At 40.7% G+C, this 24,178-nt stretch overlaps 1 protein-coding gene across 1 annotated transcript in view; it reads right to left on the reverse strand.

The window, feature by feature from the left end:
* The window catches only part of GUCY2F (guanylate cyclase 2F, retinal), a gene marked incomplete at its 5' end in the record, with an annotated part of 97,717 nt that overhangs the window by 67,879 nt on the left and 5,660 nt on the right, over positions 1-24,178 (reverse strand). The window contains 4 exons of the mRNA XM_079911000.1: positions 1,358-1,454; positions 5,496-5,580; positions 6,954-7,308; positions 18,976-19,277. Of these exons, the coding sequence (XP_079767126.1) occupies positions 1,358-1,454; positions 5,496-5,580; positions 6,954-7,308; positions 18,976-19,277 (839 nt within the window). The remainder of the gene's footprint in view (positions 1-1,357; positions 1,455-5,495; positions 5,581-6,953; positions 7,309-18,975; positions 19,278-24,178) is intronic.

Raw genomic sequence — 24,178 nt, forward strand, 5'->3', positions numbered from 1 at the left:
GGAATCCTCTCCCTACGCCCTGCCACCACCATACTAGAATTTGCAAAGACTAATGTCTTTATTTTGACCACATATACTGGGCACAAAGAGGCACAGTCTCCTACTACTAGCTGCATTGGACAAAACTCTTCCCTACACGTTTTCTTTTCCAAGCTTTTGTTTGTGCTGTTTTCTCTGCCTAGGAGGCCTATAGGGGCGAGGCAGGTAATATAAATTGATGAATTAAGTTGAGTATTAAGACAATAGAGAGTGATGGGAACTGTGTCAAACTGCAGACACCATTTTTGCAAATTCTTCCCGAAATGGCAACTACTGAAGAGTTTCAGCCAGTTGCCACAATGATGCCCAAAGTTGATAGATCTTTCAACCTATAAAGAACATCCAGAAATCCAGGTTTTTATGTATAATCTCACAATTCCAAAATTCTGGCTATAATTTTTTTAAACCATAAATGTCAGACAAAAGTGGTTACCAGTTTGTGACCTGGGACCTAGACAAATCCTCTCCCGCCTTCTTTAAGACCCAGATTCGGTGGTGGGTCTCTAAGAAGCCTTCCTCCACTGATCTATCTCCTCTTAAGTTCTACCATATTTCTAGTGTCCTTTGTGCAATATGGCATCTACCGACTCGTATGGTATGATTTGTCTCTCTGACTTGACTGTAATCTCCATGAAGGCAGGGACTACATGCCATCTCTTACAAAGCCTAGCCCAAGGCCAGGACATGGTGGCAGGCACTCAGTGAAAATAGCCAATTACGACACAATCACAATCAGAAGAGGACCCCTGGTGACGCTTAACTTTCTTTCACTAGTTGATTCATTCACCACTTTTAAGAGCACCTATTACACTATCAGCACCACATCAGGTGCTATGGGCTAACATTAAAACAAAAAAGATGTACCTCCACCACTGAGGAACTAGCAATCACATGTTGAGTCCAAATGTACAAACAAGGGCTATATGTAGTCAAAGCTACACTATTGCTCAAAGTGCACTGCATCACTTTCTCAAAACTAAGACAGCACTATCCAATAGAAATGTAACATGAGCCACATATGTACTTCTAAGTTTTCTAGTAGTCACATTAAAAAACCTAAAAAGAAACAGGTGAGGTTAATTTTAGTAATATATTTAACCCAATATTATCTAAAGTATTATCATTTTGACACGTCATTAATATATTTTAAAATTTTAATGAGATATTTTACATTTATACTGTCTTCTAAGTCCAACGTGTATTTTACTCTTACAGCACATCTCAGTTCAGGCTAGCTACATGCCAAGTGCCCAGTAGTCACTTGTGGCGTGTGGATACCAGCTTGGGCCGTGCAGTAAGAGCAAGGGATGCTCCTTACCTTACTGCCAAAGTGGGGGTTGATAAACGTCACATCCTCCAAAGTCAGTAGAATTCTGTTGGGTCCTTTAATCAACTGGATTTTATTTATACGACGTCTGAAAGAAGCATACAATCAGAAGGTCACAGGGGGCTGGATGTTTTGCAAACCAGGGGTAAATTTGCCCTATGATAGAAGTTTAAAAATATACAAGATAATTGGGAGAATAACCACACATAGATGTTTACCACAGTATCCACAGCAAAGAGAGAGAACGAGCCTGGTCCTCATAACTTGCAATGTTACAAAGACCAAAAGAGAAAAGTGAAAATGCTATTAAAGAGGTATCAAAAGGGAAAGCGCTGCATGGGGATGGTATCTCAGACTCATAAAACAGTGATTCCACATCAAGGGTACATTCAAAACAACACCTCTGAATACTTTTAAAGAACTCAACAACTTTTCTCATATGCCATAGTATATATTCTGATAATACCAAGGCCAAGAATCATTAATCTCCATTTTATAAATACAAAAAAACACATTAAAGAAACAAAACAAAATTAAGCAAATTATGTGAGATTCCATAGCCTGAGGCAGAGCTGGGACTTGAATCCTTGGTGTCTGGCTGTGGGCCCAGATTTCTGCCCACAGACCACTTGTCTTGCAAAGTTGCATCTGTACGTTGCCAAAGCAACAGGTTGAAAAGTGGAAAAATTCAATCAGTTGGTTGCTTTGTCTACATGATTCCAAACAAGTGGGCTGACTGAGTTTTTTTTCCTTTGACTGAATTGGTCTCTTGTTTAAAGAGTCTTGTCTCACAGTTTAAACCTGATTCTCTCCAAACATGTCCATTAATTTGCGGTGAATGCAATTATTTCTTACAGATCAATTACTAGACACATAGGAGTTTATGATGTCTACCCACACAGCCAGGTGGGTCCTCAGTTGAGCTAACTGAGCAACCTGAGGACCTGAAGGGAACCTTGGATTAGTCCGTGTGGTTGTTTTGTTCTGTTTTGTCTTGGGGGCTCTGATAGCTACAGTTTGGCTTCACTTTTTCCATAACCCCTTAATGGTCACCCTGTGGAATGTATTAAAGCCGACAGCCAGAATGGGGAAAACAACCACTGAATGAAACTGCTTTGTCAAGTTGCTCTAAGAAGTCTACAGTGTCACTGTAGCTTTAAGTACCGGCAACCCAGACAGTTTTTCTCAGTGATTCTACTGATTTGTAAACAAACAATTAATGTGTTTCTAATTGTCTGCCAACAAATATGTCCCTTATCACTGTGGGAGCTGCTGCCCTGCAGAGAAAATTAAAAGAGCCCTGTAGTGAATTCTTGGGTAGAGCACATGAATCTTTTGGCAAAGTAAAGCATCACCCCCTAACTTATCTATTTCATATGTGCAGTGAATTGTCTTAAAACAGGCACACCTGTAAAAATAATCATGCTACAGAATACACTCTAGTAGAAAAAATACTGGACTCTCAATCCAGATTCTGTCATTAATTAGCCAGATTACCTTGGATAAATAATTTAACCTCTTCATGCCCCAGTGTCCTCATCTACCTCACCAGATAATAGTCCTTGCATTACTCGCTTTATAGAGTTGTTTTGAAAATCAAATGAGATAATATATGTGAAAGTGCTCCGAAAAGCGCGAAGCACTATGAAAGTATAAGAGCTCATTATTTTCATTATCATCATTAGTATTACAGAGCACGGGAGAGCTTTATAGAAAGGCGAGGCAATCTGGTTCAGAGTAGGGAGAAAGGAGGGGTTCAAAGAATCCTTTGTTTTGGGGTGGTTGGGTTCTTTGCACGTCTTTCTTTCTGAAGAAAGAAAAAAACTTAAACAATCAAAACACAGAGAAAAGGAAGGAACAGAGAGCCACTCTCCTGCAAGTAATCACCATCTATTACAGAAACTCATCAGCCGCTCAGCTCTTCTGATTGCAGCCGCGGTGGGCAGCGAGAGGCAGGAAGGCAGCAGAGAGAGGGCACCTTTTGTGCTTTGTTAACTGAAGAACCAAGGCCCAAGTGACTCTGGGAAATGATGTGCCTCTCTCCCATCTCTGAGTTTTCTGTGACCACTTGAAGTACCAATTGTCTCACTCATTTTCCTCTCCAATCATTTTCCTCTCCAGTCTTCTTTGCCCTTCGGCCCACAAGATCCAAACAAACCCCCCCCCCCCATGACTTTTTTTTCTTTTTTTCCTTCCCTTCCTGAGAATTGCAGGTTAGGCTCACTCTAAGCCCAAAAAACCAGTCCATTCCATGGGAAAGACCAGTGAGATCAGTCATTTGGGGGAGAGTGGGGGGGGGGGACTGACAAATAAACAGCTAAGTGATTCCATTTTCCACCTTGCCATGGCATCTTTTGGCATTGGGGAACCAGAGCCTATTACTCTTCAAATCTCCCTAGAGGGGGAAGATTTTGATTGGAGGGCATTTATTTTCACTAAGTATCTCATGATGTTAATTAAATACTTCATTCTTTGGCAGCAGCTAAAGACATTAAATTTCTGTTCTGAGCAGAGATATGTCACAGTCATAGAAACTGAAAGAAAAACTTCCTTTGAACTACACTATTGTCTTTATCAAGTGTGCTTTAACAATGCATAAGCTACCTACTATTTTGTGTGGCTTTATCAAGTTTCTAATACTGGGGAGATGGATAATAGTGGTTTTTCATAGCGATGCTAACATTCTAACACTAAGAGTAACACCTGTTATAGTTTCAATCCAGGATTTTGCAGACTCATTAGAACATCAGAGCTGGAAGGGCTCTTAAAGATCATCTAATCCAATTCCTTCATTTTACAACTGAGAAAATTCTGGCCAAGAGAGATTTAGTGTCTTGTCCAAATTTACACAGCTACTGGGGCTTCGCTGGTGGCGCAGTGGTTGAGAGTCCGCCTGCCGATGCAGGGGACACGGGTTTGTGCCCCGGTCCGGGAAGATCCCACATGCCGCGGAGCGGCTGGGCCCGTGAGCCATGGCCGCTGAGCCTGAGCGTCCGGAGCCTGTGCTCCGCAACGGGAGAGGCCACAACGGTGAGAGGCCCGCGTACCGCAAAAAAAAAAAAAAAAAAAAAAAAAAAAAATTTACACAGCTACTTAATACACTCTAGACATTTTTCTTCTTGGAATTTTCCAAAATAGCTCACTCCGTTCCCTACCAAGTTCTTGTCATATTGTTGTTAGGACCACCCCCAAAGAGATAACACAGGTGTGGTTCGCAGGGTGGAAAGGGTAAAGTGGGAGGGGTATGGCTGATTTCATTTTTCATTTTTCCCAAATCATCCTAATGTGGGGAGGATCCAACTGTTAAAATGCAAAGATTATAAGAAAGGGATGTCATATTAAGCCATCTTCAGCCATTTATCCCTGATCCTGAATTAGTTCATCAGAGTAGTTGGTCATGTATTAGATGATCTGAGGGAGAAAAACAAGGACTTGATGATGTTGACGATCAGCTAGGATAGTTTTTGTCCAAGGAAGGAGGACAGTAAAAATCTGGACTATGATACCCTGGGCAAAAGAGATTACTATCAAAGTGAGGATCCTGGGCTCCCAACAATCAGCAGGAGAGTCCCACGTGCTTGGGAAGCAGATGAGATTTACTGTTTCTTGAGCACCTACTGTGAGTCAGGTATTGTTCTAGGTACAATACTCGCTTCAGCTTATTTAATCCCCACTACAGTCCTGTGAATTAATACCATTATTCCTAAATCTTAGATTCTAGCCAAAGTCTGCCTAATTCTTGGAACTTGTTAAAATATCCCAGTCCATACCTACCAGTCCATACCATTTGAGGAAGGAAGTGGTTATAGGAGACTCTGCCAGTGGAAAAGGGAGCACAGCTAGGGAGTAGGCAGGCCCTAAAGTATTAGTTCCCTTATTTCACAATAGTGTTGACAGCCAGATCTACTCACAGGCGACAACACTGACAACACAGCTGAGGAAGTTATTCTTGGCATCATGAAAACACTTCACTCTAAATGGGCCGGTGGGGATGGTAAATCACTACAGAAAAAAGAAAATCAGTGGGTCATGTAATGAGGCAATTGTACTGCAACATGACTTCCCAGAAATCAATATTAACAAGGCTATAATGGGCTTGTGTTTTTACATACAAAAAGAAAAAATGTACCTTATAAAGTAAGCAAATCCATTAATAGATAGCAGGGCTATAAGCAAGGCAAGGCAGACCATCACAGCAAAGGCAGGGTCGATGCCTGCAGAGAGGAAGAGGGAGAATGGCATCAGAAAGAGGCTGTAAATAAAGGGCACCACTGAGTGACTCCTCGTGCTTTCTGGTGACTCTAAAATCAAGCTACACCTACCTAACTTAATTCTATTTTTCTCCAGCACAGTCTGTCTTGTTGACTTTATGGACACAGAAAGCAATTTCACTGTTCTGAAGCAAAACCACTCACCACTCTGCCAATAACAAATCACATGAATTAAGGCTGACCCGGGTGTTTCTTTGGAGAAAAAAAAGTCCACGAATGGAAAACTTTGAGTACTTTAAGTTGGACAGCAATAGAGTTCTTGAGAATAAATATATTATCTCACCTGCAAAGGGTATTATGTTGGCTTCATAAAATAAAAGACCTTTTTAATTCACCTGAGCCCATAGACCTCGTGAGTTATAGACGAAAAACGTAACACTTGTCCTTCAAGGGTAAGTCTGTTTTGGATAATTAGTGTTTTCACTAGGATGTAAATTGTCCTCTGTAAAATATAAGTATTTGGATAGATTACTAAGATTTCAGAGGGAAATATATGATGAGGCAAGTAAAGAGATAGCTGGGTATGTCATGCTAAAACAAAATAGAAGTTGAAGTCTATTTCAAATAGATGCATTTGGTTTTAGAAGGGTGTGGGGTACACTTGCATAGGAATAGTATAGATCCTTCCAAATTTCCCCTCTGGCTCTCAGAGATTGGATGGAGTTTCCCCTCTTCCACAAACTAGAGGAGTTCCATCAGTCAATCAAATGCAAGTATTCATGGGATGCCAACTGTGTTGGGTGGTTGGAGGGTATAAGAATTATTAGCTCTGGTCCCTGCCCTCAAGGAGCAGTCCATTTGGGAGGAAGAGACACAATCAATACACAAGAAACAACTGAAAAGCAATTTTGTGCTAAGCTGTGAGGTACAGACTTTTAGTTCAACGGGAGTTCAGAGAGGAGAGGGTGGAAAATGGTATTTCTGTGGTGGAACCTGATTGAAAGGATTTGGATACATCAAGGGAAGGACAGGTGAATTTTCTAGCAGGGGGAACAGTCACAGATCACAGCCTACGAAAGACCAAGAAAAGGCATCATGCCTTCCTCTTATTAGAAAAACCTCTTTGGGAGTGGGATCCTTTTAAAAACAGGTAGGGGGGGCTTTTAAATTGTGGATGGTTATTTAAGGCTGCAAAGTACCTATCATTGTCCTTATTATTTAAAATTAACTATGTAGAGTGCCAAGATGTTTATGTCACCTAAATGCAAATGACTGATTCTATGAGTGTCCCAATATTAAAATATGCCTCCTCCTAAAGAGGTTCCCTGTAACCCAAGCTGAGCCAAATTGACTACCATTGATTTTCCATTCCTTACCTCCTTGGCAGATCTTCCCTTCTGCAAACCAGCATTTTGCATCTGCTTGAGGGGGCCTGCCACCAGGGAAGTGAATTGGGGTCTCTCTGAATCGTAGGAGCTCTGTTTCCATGTCCACAGTGTAAGTACTGTGAAGTTCCCATTCTTTCCAGTTGGTGTCCAGGATTACATATTCTGAAATTCCATTTCCATTTGAATCTGTCCTTATCAACTGGTTGAATCCATAGAACTGCATGTTTCTGGAATGCTGAACCAGGCTGGCAGCGCTAGCCCGTCCATTTTCTTTCATAGCATTATTCATGGCTTGTGCAATAAAGTAAATTGAATTGTAGATGGTTCCAAACAACGGTGAAACCTAGTTTTAAAAATTACAATTATCTTGAGCCCTAGTCACCCTAGAGCAATCTCAGAGTGTATTCCAAGCCTGTGTTCATTATTAAGGGCTGCACGTCTGAGTGGAGGTGAGCTATGAAGACCCAGAGGAAAAAAAAAAAAAACAATTGTTTCTCAGGCCTTGCTTGGTTTCTCCCCTGAATTTTTTCTGTTTTTCTCCCCCAGGCCTTCACATCTTTAAATATATCAAATATGACAATTTTATGAGCAAACCAAGTCATACACAATATATTTTTATGCTCCTAAGCTAAGATAGTGATTTAGAGTTATAAAGGGCATTAAAAAAGAAGTATGAAATAGACAAGAGGCACGCAAAGGAAATTGACCAGGTTAATTACTAGTGCATTATGCACGGTAAAATCTTTTTTTAGACAAGAGGCATGCAAAGGAAATTGACCAGGTTAAATACTAGCGCATTACGCACGGTAAAATCTTTTTTTTTTTTTTTTTTTTTTTTTTTTTTTGCGCGGTACGCAGGCCTCTCACTGTGGTGGCCTCTCCCGTTGCGGAGCAACAGGCTCCGGATGCACAGGCTCAGCGTCCATGGCTCACGGGCCCAGCCGCTCCGCGGCATGTGGGATCTTCCCGGACCGGGACACGAACATGTGCCCCCTGCATCGCCAGGCGGACTCTCAACCACTGCGCCACCAGGGAAACCCAGTAAAATTGTTTGGTTGGCACTACTAGAGTGGTAGGTGTATGTGGTAAGACTATAAATAATGTGTCTCTACAGTCCAGGTCTGTGTCCCGACTTAGTTCAAAATGGCTATTCTCGGGCTTCACTGGGGGCGCAGTGGTTGAGAGTCTGCCTGCCGATGCAGGGGACACGGGTTCGTGCCCCGGTCCGGGAAGAACCCACATGCCGCGGAGCGGCTGGGTCCGTGAGCCGTGGCCGCTGAGCCTGTGCGTCCGGAGCCTGTGCTCCGCAACGGGAGAGGCCACAACAGTGAGAGGCCGGCGTACCGCAAAAAAAAAAGGCTATTCTCCTAGACACGTGCTCCCCAGAGAAAGTGAACACTAGAATACAGTTTTAAACATATACCCCAACTTATACACATGCAGACATGCACACTGACACACACACCCACAAATACAGAGCCAAATGTTGTGTATAGAGAGAGTAGGTTTTAATCAAGAAATCCCATATCCTATTGCTGTGCAAAGTGGCAAAGCTTTGGTGAGAAGCCACTGTAAAGCAACAAGGCTGCTACAATGGACAGCATGACTCTTCCTCTCATATAAATATGGTAAAAGCAACAGCATTTGTGTCCTGTGTCTGATACCCTGCTCATTAACCTGGTAAGTTTATTTTTGGAACAAACCTTGTATTCTTTTTCCAAAAAGGTGGGGAAGAAGAGCAAATGATCCCTCCATGCTTCCTCCCACACTGGCCATGGCTTCGTGGCTTTTCACATTTCACTTCTAGGATGGAGTTCAAGAAAGCTATGGTGATGCCATTTTACTGGGCTTCAGGGAAAGCTGATACTTGCTACTTTGGTTTCATAAGGTCTAGAAAGCTATCCTCCTGTAACAATCTGCATCTGAATAAAAGGGTTTAAAATTGAGTGAATCATTTTTGTGTTAGAAATACAAGTCAAGATGCAGAGTGGTGTAGCAGCTAGCAAGACACTGCCATGCCTTGTAAATGTAGAGCAGAGGGTTTTCAACCCTGGCTGCACATTACCTGAGGAATGTCAAAAATACTAACGCCAAACACAACCCAGCCAACAAAATGAGACACTTTAGGTTAGGAACCCAGTAATCAGTATTATGAAAAGCTCCCCAGGGATTCTAATATTCATACAGGGTTCAAGACCAACAGTATAGAAGAAGACACACTGGCCTGAGGTCTTTTCCTAATGCCAGTATGTTGGGCGAGTTACTTATTCCCTCTCTCTGGACTTCAGTTTCTTCCTCTCTAAAATGAGGATATAGAATCATGAATGTCTAAACCTTGGGAGTCATCTGGTCTAGCGATCTTACTTCCTAGATATGAAAGAGAGACCCAAAGAAGTTAAGTGATTTGTCAAGGTCGATTAGCAAACACTTAGTCCTGTCCAAAATAGTCATAAGATTTTGGTCCATGCCAAAATGTCCTTGAGATTTGGTCATATTTAGTCCTATCCAAAATGTCCATAAGACATTTGGTCCACACCAAAACGTCCTGGAAATTTGGTCCTACCCAAAATGTCCATGAGCATATTTGGTCCATGCCAAATGGTTTTGGAGAGGACCAAATATCAAGGACCTTTTGGCATGGACCAAATGTCTTATGGACCAAATGTTGATGGAAGTTTTGGTCAAGACCAGATATCAAGGACTTTTTGGTGTGGACCAAATGTCTTATGGATATTTGGGACAGGATCAGATGTCCTGCAGTGGTCATGGTCACTCACCTAGGCATAAAATCAGGACTAGAACCCAAGTCTCTTGGTTCTTAGTTTATTTTAGCATTCTTTGTTGAAATAGATGTTCTCTGTGGTCTCTTCTAGTTCTAAACTCCTGTGAAACTTCCCAAATCTTGATCTAGTCCAGGGAGCAAATTTAGCTTGCAGACTTTTTTGTTTGGTTTGTTTATAGTTTCTTCTTAATTTCTCTGATCTTTTAACATTGGCGTGCCGCACAGCTCAGTCCTTGGTCCTCCTCTCTATCTACACTCACTCCCTTGGTGATCTCATCTGCTCTCATGGCTTTAAATACCACTCTATGCCATAAATGTCAGGTTTACACTTCCAGTTATGACCTGTTTCCTAAATTCCAGTCATATAGTCAACTGCTTACTTGGTATCTCTACTTAAATATTAAGTTTCAGTGTACCCAGAATCAAACTCCTGATCTTTACCCCAAATCTTCGTGCTCCATTTATGAGTTCTTCCCATTTTTGTTAAAAGCTACTCCATTCTTCCAGTTGTTCAGGCCAAAGACCTTGCCCCAGTAACAGAGCATCTAATAGCAGAGCAGAAATCAACATCTCAGTCTCCTGAGTTCTATTCCAATGATCTCCCTTCACCACCCTGCTTTAACACACACTATAGATATAGGCATGGTGAATGGATGCCATGTGCATCCACACTTAGTTGCCTAGCACACACTGAGGTCCCTTCAGGGGTTTTTACTAACTCCCCTTCCTGACGTTCTCAGATGATCCATTTAATTGTATTTAGGATTGCTGCAAGAGTCTGCCTGTTTACTGGGGCTTTGGTAGGTTATGACGATAAGTGAAGGCTGGAAGGTAGAGTATAAAATCAATACTAGTAAAACAAATGAGTAAAAAACCACAGGGCAGCAAGACCCTGAGAGCAGGGAGAATGCTAGTATTCTGTTTTGAAAGGCACAGAGCCTTCTGGGAAAGGGACTGCATCTAACCTACAACGAAAAGCAAAGATTAAAACGCTTAAAAACATCATCGTCACCTCTGAGCTGACCCATCGCACAGAGTTTTCAGCTGGCCAGCCTATGCTGCCCTTGGTGCTCTCGGATTGACCCCTGCTAGAGCTGACTGATAGCAACTCCCCAAGATGAATGAAACCTGAAGCTTGTTCTTCAGGATTCTCCAGCCTCCACCACATACCACACACATACACACACATGCACGTGTACACACACATGCGTGCACGCACGCGCACAGAGCCACAGAAGTATGGTAGGGGGACTTGAAGCTAGGAAAGAACATAGCTGTAGCAACAGCACTTGGTTGCAAAAGAGGGGCTGTCACTATGCCCCACTCTTGCTGTGAGGCCTTAGATTTGTGTTCTAGCTGGTTTGTGTTGCCATGTTACCTGCTGTGCCTTTCAGCAATGGTAATTGCCCCTTCCCATAAGCCAAAGGCATACTCTGTTAGCGTTGGTAACAAAAGCTCTATAGTTGCAACTGCTGCAAATAATGAGAAAAAGAGATAGAGGATTGGACAAGGAAAGTAAGGACCCTCTTTACGACCCTCTGTCTTGGTTTCTGACTAGGTTCTAAAGAAGCAAGACAGGATTGGCAAGACCTTCTGTCGGGCAGATGGCCTTGTTATATCACAGGCCAGAATGGTGAAACCACTGATGACTCAGTCTATTGGTTTGGGGTGCTGTATAGACCTGAGCCTGAATGAACGAATGAATTGTGAATAAATGAATGATAATTGAAACTTATCTTTCATTATTATTCAGTGACTTTAGCTAGCTCTACCCTAGGCATTTTTGGAGCTTGTATCCAAGAGAACACGGTCTGGGTCAGGAGCAGTGATATTTGAATTTGTTCAGTTTAATGGTTCATGGTGTCATCAGGTTGACTATCATCAGTTCAGATTTACTGTGCTTAAAGGACACAAAACGGATTTCCAAAGAACTTTGTCCTTGGAAGTGTACATTAAAACACCTGGCTTGGAAAACACCACTTGAAGGACAAAATGGCAACATCACCTTTGAACAAAAAGCCAGGTGCCTACAGAGACCAAGAAGCCAAGGGGTAATTGAATTCTTGTTATTAAAGGTGGTACCTCCAATAATGCATGATCTCAACCCTTGGACTTAGCCAAAAAATGTCTAATAGCCTAATCTGTTTGATATGATGATACTCATGAAGATAACACTCTTATTTTACATAGAATGCAGTACAAAGACAATTGTAGCCACTGTGAGCTGCAGGCAAGCTTTTCTGACAACCTGTCTAGTGGGCCCCATCCTGGAATGTTCCAGTCCTAACCACATCGCCTTCGGCCTAGCATCCCCCTGCCAAGCACCCATATTTATGGTAATGGAAAACAATAGGTGTAGGAGCTTAAGGTCCCCCAGGCTGGCTGAGAAATCCAGAGGATTTCTTTTGCTTAGCCAAATAAGGCCACATTTGGAAAAAATATCCAAAATGTGTGTTCTAGCAATATGCATTTGTAGCCAATAGAATTTCATTGAAAACAAGCATTGGGAATACAATGAAAGAGAAGAATGCAGGAACTAAAATCTTATTTCAGAAGTCTTTTTGTGCCAAAATATAAAGGTACAAAGTGATAATCCTTGCCCAATCATGCTGAGACCAAATTAGGAAGTTTTTCACTGATGTCCCACCCCCGCAATCTCTCCATTCTGATTTATTTTTCTCTTTTCACAGGTCCTCATAAAGCCCTATCACCTCCTATATCAGAGGAAAACAATCCATTCAAATCAAATACCCATTCAAATCAAAGTATTAGTCACTTAGCAATGTTACTGTGAGTAAAGCACTAGACATGGGACACGATGTAATTTTTTTTAAAGGCTAATGTGTGGTTAAATGGTCAGGTTGTATTACTTCAGGTAGTAGACTTAGGTTGGAATCCCAGCTCTGCCACTTGCCAGCTGTATGACCTTGGACAAGTTACCTTGAGCCTCAGTTTCATCATCCATAAAATGGGGTTGATAATACCTAATTTGTAGGCTTAGTCTGAGGATTCAATGGAATCATTTACGTAAACTACCTGGTGCAGAATAATCACTGGCTACATGATAGCTGCTATTGTTTGCATTTAAGAAGAGGAACACAGGGCTCTGGTAATATCATCATGGAAGTTAGTGTTCAAGACCCTTGTCTCAGTCGTGAATTTGTCACAAATATGTAACAGAGTGCCACTTTTGGACCCAGTGTCCTTAGCACCCTGAAAACTGTTCCCCTTCACTGGAGGAAAGATCTTGCTTCTATTTTGTTTTCCATTATATCACCAGCAGAGTGCCAAGGCCATCATAATAATAAAAATAACAACATTAACAATAATAATGAAAAACATTTATTGAGGAATCATTAGGTGCCAGGCAAGCTCTTTATGTGTATTAACTTATTTAATCCTCACAACAACTCTATGAGGTAGGTACTATTATTATTCCCAATCTAAAAATAATGAAAAGAAGATACAGAGAGCTTAAGTAAGTTTACAGCAGTCTGCCTTCAGAGCCCATGCTCTTAACTACCATGTTATATCTGAGCTTAATAAATAAATGCTAAGTTAATTCATGGACTGTCATTAAACCCACCAATAAAAGAATATCATATATACCTTTTGTAACTTCTTTTTTTCCTTTCATGACTTCCCGATTAATGATAGCAAAATCAAGACTTTTTTCCTTCACTCTCTTCCTCCTCTCAAACATCACTCCCAAACAACAAGGAGAACAAGAAACAGAAACAATAAACCACCATATTTAATGGCACTAGAAGACAAGTATAATCTTGACCACAGAATATGAAGATAGAAGGCTGCTACAGGAGTGGTAACTGATTTAGCAGAGTGGAGGGTGATTAAATCTAAGTATCTGAAGAGGGGAATATTGGTAAGCAGCAAGCAGATTTGCTCCCTGTGAATCCTGGAAAGACTTAGGAATTAGAGGCACTATGTACAGAAGTGGAGGTTAGGCAGAGCACGAAAGAGGGATGGCTTTGGATGTCTGTGTAAGGAGCAGTTAGACTTCTGCCATCCCACTTGTACTAACGAGAACCAGATCTCTGCAGGAAACAGGTTAAACTGATTCAGAGCAGCTCTAGAGCTGGGACACTTGACCCAAATGACAGTGAGAGTGAGGTGGGCCATAAAAAAAGAGCGATGAAGTTAAAGTCTTCATACTTAATGATGAGAATCTCCCCCAACATGGCTCCTAGAATAGTGACAACCAGGATTACAACTCCCAGGAAGGAGGTTGAAACATTCTTCTCTGAAGAAAGTGACTGGCTCAAGAGGCAAGATCTACAGGTATTGGGGGGAAAAAAAAAACAGCTGGCAAGCCAATTGCCCTATACTAAAGCCTACAGGTCAACATAACCACCATGTACATGCACTTCAAATTCTCCTTTTAAAGCTTCACTCTTAAAAACATACAGATAGCCAGGATCATCAGACATTTAGGGAAAGCTTCCAAGATTAAATAGAAAGAGCAAAACAAAGAAGCATGAAAAATTAGGAACTGAGGGAAACACAAAGAGCAGAAGAAAACTTCAAAGAAATTATAATGAATATCTTCAGAGAAATATGAGAAAATACCATATTCAAAAACAGGATGCTATAAAAATAGAATAATCAAACAACTAGAATCAATTATTGGAACTTAAAAATATGATAGCAACAAAATTTTTTTAATCAGTAAAAGAGTCAGAACACAAACTTGAGGAATTCTTCAAGGAAGAAAAGCTTAAAACAAAGATATGGGTGATACGAGAGAACTAATAATACAATTAAAAAATCAACCCAGGCAATCTTCTATCCAACTAATAATATTTTCAGAAAGAGCAAAGACAATGTTGTTGAGGAAATTATCAAAAAAAAATAACATAAGAAAATTTTCTAGGCAGAATGAGTTTCTAGATTGAAAGGTCCCACCAAATACACAGCATAATACATGTCAAAGACCCAAACATAATCATGAAATTTCATTACTTCAGGAATAAGGAGTTACCCTTAAAAGTTTCCAAGGGAGATAAGGAGGAGTGAAAACAGGTTGCTTCAAAGGATCAGGAATAAGAATGACATTGGAGTTCTCAATACCTACGGTGGAAATAAGAAGACAATGTGCCATGTCTTCAAAGTGCTAATAGAAAATAATTTTTAACCTAGATTTATATATTTAATCAAACTATCAATCAATAATGAAGCTAGAATAAAGACTCTCAGTACAAAATTTCAAAAGTTTACCTCCTGTATACCTTTTTCAGAAGCTACTAAAGGATGCGCTCAACGAAAATGAGAGAGTAAACAAGAAAATGGGAGTCATGAGAGTCATGAATAGTGAATCCGGCACAGAAGAAAGAGAAAGCGAATTTCCAGGGTGATGAAAAGAGAGATCCTACCGTAACAGCTGTACAGCAGCCTTAGGGAACAACAAGTTTAGATTGGAATAGGAGGACAGAGAGCCTCAGGAAAAACAAATGAAATTGATAAGGGATTTAACAGATTTTACTGTGTATAAAATTGTTTTTATGTTTTTGTTTTTTGGGGGGTTTTTTTGCGGTATGCGGGCCTCTCACTGTTGTGGCCTCTCCTGTTGCGGAGCACAGGCTCTGGATGCGCAGGCTCAGCGGCCATGGCTCACGGGCCCAGCCGCTCCGCGGCACGTGGGATCTTCCCGGACCAGGGCACGAACCCGTGTCCCCTGCATCGGCAGGCGGACTCTCAACCACTGCGCCACCAGGGAAGCCCTAGTTTTTTGCTTTTTATAATTTTTGAATGGGCAAGTGTATAAACTAAAAGAGGATGCAAACCACTTCTATAAGCAATATAGCCTATATATAGAAATTTCAATTCCACTGGAAGTTATTGGGCAAGGGAGAAATATAGCCATCTTTCTCATACATTTGTTTACTCATTTACAATCTCTCTTTCATTAGAATTTAAGCCCCATAAGAGCAGGAACAAGTGATATGCTAGTAAATGTTGGCAACAGCTCTATGAAAAGGGAAAAAAACTCTTATTTGTAGCATTTTCCAATTTCTGTGGTGTTAATGCTCTCAATGCCTGATTCAAGCTACCAACATGATGCCACTGAACACAGTGTTTGGCAAAGAGGCACACAATTAGCTTTTATGAACTGGCTCCAACACACTACTGACAAAAATCCTGTCTTGTTTACTGTTCTATCTGAAGTTCAGCATAGTACATGGCACATGGCAGGTGCTTAATACATAGTTGTTGATCTGTTGACTGAATAGGAAAAAACAACAGGAGCCAAGGGATAAGCAAACATTGAGCTACATAATTTGATCTGAGAAAATACCATTTGGAATTCTGAAAGTGAGATAATTTTGAAAGCTGGAACTATTGAGCGATTCTGTGCCAGTAATCATAAAACTTCAAGAGAGCAGGAAGTTGAGGTCAGACTGTAACTTAGATGCTAGGTCACCATCAACCAATAAGGTCATCCTGGCCCCAAAAAGAAAAGGTGGAAAGGAAGTAGCTATAAGCCAGGCACTCTGCTAGTCACTTCACACGTATTACTTTGTTTAATCTTCACAATAATCCTAGAAGCTGTAGATCACTAACCCACTTTACAGATGGTAAAATTGAGACTCAAAAATCTAAGTAACTTGCCCAAGGACACGCAGCTAGTAAGAGTGAGAGCTGAGATTTAAACCCGAGTTTGTCTAACTCCTTATCATATGTTCTTTCTGCTATACTAGCTCCCTTCAAAAATACCTTTTAGCAAGGTAATTTAGGAAAAAAGGGGGTTTTGTTTATCAGAGATGTGAAAATAATTGTCTCACTCTTTTATCATTCTTTGGTTATGAAAGTAAAGCCAAGGCATGTGCAAAGTGGGGGTGGAAATGTATCCAAAAAAGCTTTTTTTTTAATAAGCTTTACAGTCTTTGTTTTCACTTTCTCTATTTTTTTGTCTAAAGTAGCGTACAAGCTGCCTAGCAACCACACTAATGGCGTCTTTTTTTACCTTAATTACCTTATGTTTTCCACAAGCTCGAAGAGATTGGATCAAACATTAAGAGTAGAAGGTCTGAATTTTTTTTATCAAAATATCTGCTTATACATATGATACACACACACACACCTTTCTATTTCCCTCAATCCTGTGATTAAAGTAAAAAGATGACCTAGTCCTGTATCTATGTGATGCGCTATCATTGGATAAAAAGTACAAAAATTCACCATATGATTGCTTGCTTATAAATACACCAAACAACTGGTTTGAGCAATCATTCTTAGCAGTTTGAGGGATTCTTGCCTTTCTTGACCAAATCAATGAATTGTTTTCAATTCAACATGTGTGTGTCTCCTAAAAGAAAGATTTATTACAAACATATCTGTGGCAATAAAGTTTAAATCCAACACTGTTAATACCTCTGCTGGTCACTTTTTTTTATTAGAACAAGAATCTGCAAAATCTTTGTTATCAATACTCAGGACAGAAAGAGATAAGAAAACCTAAGTTTCATCTGAATCATTTATTCAGATAGAGAGGCAGGGCACAGGATAAAGGAATAAATAGTATACAAAAAGGAGAAGATCATGGAGAATGTGAGAGTTGGGTATGGAATTTCAATTTTTTGCACACTTTTCCAGCAGCCATAGAGTCAGTCACGATGATCTCATTCCTCTTTCTAAATTATTAGTTTGGGTATGGGTATGGGACACAATTGTGACCAGGAAAGTGTGGGGAGAAGTCTGCTTGACGAGCATTTGGGCAAGATTTCGTCACTCTTAAAAAGAGACACAAGAGAGGGACATTCCCCATTTTTGTCTGTAGACAGTTGCACTTGGACATGATGTCTGGAACTGTAGCAGTCATCTTGGGACCAGGAGAAGACCCAGATCATGAGGGCAATTTAGCATGCTATCATTATAAACTGGAAAGATGAAAAGAACCTGATTCACTGATAACATCAATGAGAGGCTGAATTAACTGACCCTAAAGCCCCCATATCTTCCAGTTTTGAACAAAAAACAACTACTTGGGCCATTTTGTGTTGAGCTGCCTCTTAGTTACAGCCAGAGCATTATAACTAATACATTATAACTAATGTATTAGTTATAACAGAGCATTATAACTAATACAATATGTTAGCAAATGCTAGAATTTTTAAACTTATTGATGGGCCATTCTGAAAATGACTGCCTTCTACATCTGGCCTCTAACCTATAAAAACCCCTTCTGTATTTTTTCTAATCTAACTATCTTTGGCCTTCCCCTCTTCCTCTCATATTCCTTGTCTCTTTTGTATTTTTCCCTCTTTGTTTTTGTCTTTTGTCCATTTTTGGGTCCATTTTACTCTTGTCCATTCATTTCCTTGCTTTCATCCTGTCCCCACTGCTTTTCCTTCCACTAGCCCTCAAATGGCTGTGATTTGATCTGAAATACGTTTATACATATATTCATCTATACATACATAAATATTATTTCTCGTATATTATTAGGGAGGAATTCTTCCCCATTCCAAATGATTCCTTTCATATAGAGATAGCTCTACTAACAAAAAACACCTGACCTCTTCAACCCCTTACTCATTCCTTCCCACAAAGGAGTGACTTAATCTGACTGGTTAGTTTGGAAGGAGAACTGAACATGTGTAGCCCAAGCCTTCCTAACTTCTTTCTCTTGGGAGTAAGCTCCACTATGCTCTTTCAGGCTGGACGTTTTACAAAAGGCATGTCCTCACGGGGCAGAAATATAGGGGTCCAGCAATGCTGGTAACTAGATGGAGAAGTCTGATCAACCCCTAGATTCAATACTGGGAAACTCAAATGCATGTAGACAGAAGCCGCATTCTCCAGCACCAGCTTTATCAATAATAATGGTAATATCTTCCTACATACCAGCTCTCCTATTGTTGAATTGGTTCCAAACTTGGGTGAGAAACAAGATTTCTTTTTACTAGGCCCCTTGAACGGCACTAGTATATATTAAAGTTTTGTTTCCCTGTTCTGAAACACATTTTATTTCTTCTTCATGGCTGTATATGTTATCATTGCAGGTTGCTTGAAGATTTAAAAACAAAACCTCCAATAATGTATCTTTGTTTTATAAATGTTTTCTGCAAACAAAAGGTGTTTTTAATTTGTGTGTGGTTGCCTGCTGTTGACTGAGTTTCCTATGGAATAGAGGCACTTGATAGGAAAAATATTTACCTTCCTGATTTTTGAGGTTTTCTGTTCATGATTAACTTGTGAATCTGCACTTACTTGATCTGACTCCAGCTTCTCAGGAATTTCACCTCTAGCTGCTGCCTCCATAAAGGCTTGATAGAAGGTCTTTTCTTGGGACTCCACTGTAATGGTCAACACAGCATCATAGGCTTCCCGGAGTTTTGGATTGTTCCTTAGAACCTGGTAGGAGGTATGCTTATAAGGTAAACTGTAGAGCAGGGCGTCATAGGGAACAAAGACATAGGTTCCATCAGTCATTTTCAGATCGTGAGCCCATTCCAAGAGATGCGTCTGAGTCTCTCCCCCAATCAAGGTCGAATGCATACACATGATGATTACTGAAACCGACAAAGCAGGGAGGTTATGGTGGCAATACGTTAGTAAAATATAGTGCCAAAAACTACAGACTGGGAGAAACAAATAATTGTATTATAACCAATTTGTAAATGATATCTATCTTATGTCTTTAGATGAACAAGATGTTGAAACCCTGAGTTGAGGCTGAGGTATTTCAGGGACTCTAATTAGGCAATAGGGAAAAATCAGACACGTCTACAGGCTGCAGAGACTGGTACTAGACTGAAATAAACAAATATAGCAAGTGGGAGGTAGCATAATGAAGAGGCTTTGGAGTTGGAAAACCTAGGTTTATATTCCTAACATCACCAGTTACTAGCTGTATACCCTTAGGTAAATTACTTAACCTCTCTCTGCCTCATTCATAAAATGGAGATAGTAAATATGTACTTCGTGGGGTGGTAGTGATGACTGAAGGGGGAATACATACAATGGGCTTAGCACACAGCGCTCAATAAGTGGTAGCTATTATTATACCTAAGAATAAGAAGGCTAGAGGGAGAAGATGGGTGATATTCCCATAGCCACTGTTGCTTTTTATTGCCTACCTCCTACGGACATACATTCTAACAGATGTTGACCAACTGTTCCCACCCTTACCAAGGCCATTATAGACAATGAATGGTACTAAGTCACACTCTGCTATAAATGCTACTAATATTACGGGTGATATGTTCAATTTTAAAAAATCCAACTTCCCTATCATTGGAATTACTTTGCACTCACTTTAATTCTTCCTAGACTTATGAAACTATGTTGTTTGGCAAGGCTATGCTAGAATAGAGTGGATTAGTGGAGGCCACGGTTGAAGAGTGGCAGCTAGACCATGAGACTGAAAGTCTTGTATCCAATTTCGCCCTTGGCATGCTAAATGAGTTTAGTTTAAGCCCACTTGTGCTTCACTGCCCACATCTTTAAAATGTAGATGCCAATGCATTTCACAGGTACATTGAGTAGTTTAATTAGATAATGCCTGGCAAGTATTCTGAGCTCCTTGAAGAAAGGCAAAGACCCTACTGCCTTTGGTAACTATTAATTATACATGCTTACACGGAACCTTTAATCTCAGGAACTGAGTATGCTTAAACTACGTTCAATGACTGGTCTTTGGTATTTACGTATTGCCTCATCTATTTTCGAAAACCTTCTTTGCACTTGTTAGATACCCTCAGAAAATTTCCCCTTTGAGCCAGAGATGGTACCCTTTATTTTTTAAGGTGTACCTCGTAAGTTATGAAGTGGATTTAGATACCAAACACACACACCATAACTTGAGTTTTCAAATGACCATTAGCTCCTTCCATATAATTACCCTGAGAGGTTCTACACGTATTCTGATGCGCAAACCTTCCTTTGAATACTCTAGGGATATCTTTGGAGCTAGTTCTTGAGCCCTTGTTCATAATCACACATTGTATGATGGGAAAATGGAGTGACAGAGAGGTCCAACAAGGCAATGATTGGAGTTAGAAAGAGAAACTAGAACCGAAGGCCCCTAACTCCCTAAGTTTGGCTACACCATTAAACATGAATCACTTTGGTCAAATTAATTCAGTAACATGTCCATTGAGGGGAAAAACTGAGTTTAGTCAGGTTCTTCGGGTAGCTGGTCAGTTCTTCCAACAGTATCCTTGGCAAGCGGGTCAGTATTGGGAACTTCTACAAAAACAGAGATTAGATTATGAGACCAAGGTTACCCAATAGAGATAAAATTCATTTAATTAACTTAAAGGAATATTAAAATTACTCCCCTGGATGGGAAATGTTAAATAGAACTAAGTGCTTTGTGTTGGTTGAAATACAGCAAATATTTTAACATATACTACGTGTATTGGGCGCTGCGGTGTGCCAGTCAGATGCAACCGTCAGGAATGAAGCATTCATTCTCCTAGCTGCTGGGAATGTTTGGAGATAATAGCTGATACCTCTCAGGGAATTGCCCTCAGCTGAGGAGAACCACCGTAGTGTGTTGGGAGCTGGCTTGTGCTGGTTCACAAAAGACTATGGTTAAATTTTCAGGGATATTATGAACTAGTTAATGTCATGTTGGCAGCTTGAAATTGGCCATGGTGGGTGTTATAACACCATGGAAATTAGCAAATGCTACAGAGCAGGGCTTTCCCCTCCTCCCCCGATAAACTGGCTATTAAACAATTATTATCACATTGCACCCCTTTCTCTGTATCTGCCTGTACCCAATGACTGGTCAATATGGAGGCATAAAGGCCAACACTCCTTAATTCTGGACAACACTGAAGGGCCACCCCAGCTCCAGAGCTCCCACAGGGACTGGCTGGGACCTTTGTTGTGACTGCACGACAGTTTAATTTTTCCAATCCTACTGCTGCCTCTCCTTCACAAGTGTTATCCTTGAAAGCATTCCCCCAATAAGCTTCCTGCACACAGATCTCCATCTGCCATTCTTTTTACTAGGGTACCAACTTGTGACACTGGTTTAGAGCCCCACTGTACCCTGAACTGACTTCTGCCATGGCAGTTACAAGATTCATTGCCCTTATTTATTTATGTCAGCCTCTACTATGAAACCATGAGTTCCTTGAAGTCAAAAACTGTATTTTATTTCTGTATCCGGGTACATATTATATACCCAGTGAACAATGAATGTTTGAAAAAATTTCAGAAAGAGAAGTTTTGTATCTGGGTATCTTTCGTGGGTTCCTTGAGATGCGAGACATGGGCATTTTGGGTTGCTAGTGTGGAGGAACAATTCGAAGGGATATTTGCTGGGCAGGTAGATAATAACATGCCTGTGTTTAACGTTTAGTGTCATTAACTGTGCTCAAGACCTTACCCTCCCGTTAATTTTCCTTTCATTGGCCCACACAGAGGACATTTTAGGCAGAGTCAGAGTTTTTATTACTGTAAAGACCCTTTGAGACCATCTAGCCTGTCTTACTCCCCCATTATTTTACAGATGATGAAACGGAAGCTTCGAGGGAATGATCACAAGCTACTCTATTTTTTGCAAGGTAAGACTTTTCCATCGAACACGATTAAAACAGAAAGCATAAATACTGAATTCAAACAGCACCATCTTAATTTAATAGATTGAGTGCTTTGTCAATAGGGATTTGTAGATGCATCTGTTCTACATGATTATTTTACTAAATAGCTTTATTATCTCAAAATGACATTCATTAAAATGGGATTTTACCTGTAAGTTGTCAGGAAAGGATTAGTGGACAGAAACCGTAAATCCTTGACAAGACCTGGGTCAACAGGTGATCACTGAGTAACATTAATTTGTAAGTTTCCATCCTGACTGTTAACAGTCAAGCCACTCTATAGCCTAAACAAGGACCAGGAGATACATCCTGCTGAGATCCCATCTCACTAGGATATGATATTAGCGCTTTCTCTGAGCCACCTGAGCCCCAACTGAGTTGTCTAGTAGCTATGTCTTCATACTGTGGTACCCACTATGGCAGGCTGCTCAGGACCCTCCCTTTCACCCTCAATGCTAGCAGCAGGAAATGTCTAACTCTAGGAGAAGCCAATTCCCAAGTCACTCAATTCCTACCTCTCTTCCTATATTGAAATACTCTATCCAATACTTCCTCGAGGTGGAGGAACTATGTTTCTCCAAAAGCAAATTTTATTTCTCCCAGATTACTGGCTATGGAGTGCTTGGTGGAGGAACCTGGGCCCAGTCTCACACCTTGTGAGATGAAGATGGTTTCACTAGCTATTGCTGAAGAAGTTCTTAGGAGTCATATTCATATTGTGAGCCCACAATACTGCTCCCAATCCCCAGAAACCCTCCATTCTATTGTCCTTAATTTTCATTTTAACCCTTTTGCGACATTTCCTACCACTAACCTTCATTTTAACCCATTTTGTGTTAACAAGTGTTGAGAGATGGGAGAGTAAGCAGGTCAGAGGAGGAGGGGGGCATACAGTGTGATTTATCCCAGGTCTCACATTCCCCCAGGATTCAGCCCCATCTGGCCACACTCTGAAACAAGTAGAGTCACACCTTCCTCCCCTCAGTTCTCCCCCATGCACTCTATAAAATGGATACATAAAAAGAGGGAGGGAGGCTCTGGAATCTGCATGTTTCCCAACCACCGCCCAAAGTGTGATTCAGTGCAGGAGGCCCTCAAACCACACTTTAAGAACACTGTAGTACACGATGTGTGGCTATTTCTATCGACTGAGGACACTGCACACATTTTTGGCCTTAAGTTCTGAGACCACCACTTAACTTACCTGCCACCAGTGTCAAACTGGTCCAAGTAGCTCAGCATGCTGTCAGACACATATTACATTCAATGGCCATTCTGTCTGCATCAGATCGTGTTTTTTCTTACCCAGTAAAACTGTTATTACAAGTACTTTTATCGCCTTCACATTGCTGCCCAGCTTATGTTTTTAATATTTCTCCATACTTTGCAACGTCTGTTTTCTTCAGCTTTTCCTAAATTGCTATGCAGGTAAGGCCTCCTAAACGCAGGAAGCCTAGATGTTTAGAGATTTCCTCCTGGGCTGGGTCTTCAGTAAATATATCATTACTGATAGTGGACCCATTCAAGAGAGCAAGTTGTCCTTTCACCATTTACATTTACTTACATTTATCTATACCAAACTGTATACCAAATTCCCTATCATCACTAAGGCCCTTGGCCATAGTATTACAGTATCACTATTCTTACTACTGTAGGAAAACTGGGGCGATACTTGTTACCTTGGGGCACTTAAAAGAATTTCATCAGTGGGCCCAAAAGTTAAGAGAGAAAAATGGAAGGGCTAAATTATACACCATGGAACACAGGGTGTCAAGTGAGTAAGCTTTAGGGGCATCCCTCAAGTGGACAGGAGGCAGGAGAGCATGTCTTTCATTAAACCAGTGATTCTCAAAGTA

The sequence above is a fragment of the Stenella coeruleoalba genome (assembly GCF_951394435.1).
Source record: "Stenella coeruleoalba genome assembly, chromosome: X".
NCBI lineage: Eukaryota > Metazoa > Chordata > Mammalia > Artiodactyla > Delphinidae > Stenella > Stenella coeruleoalba.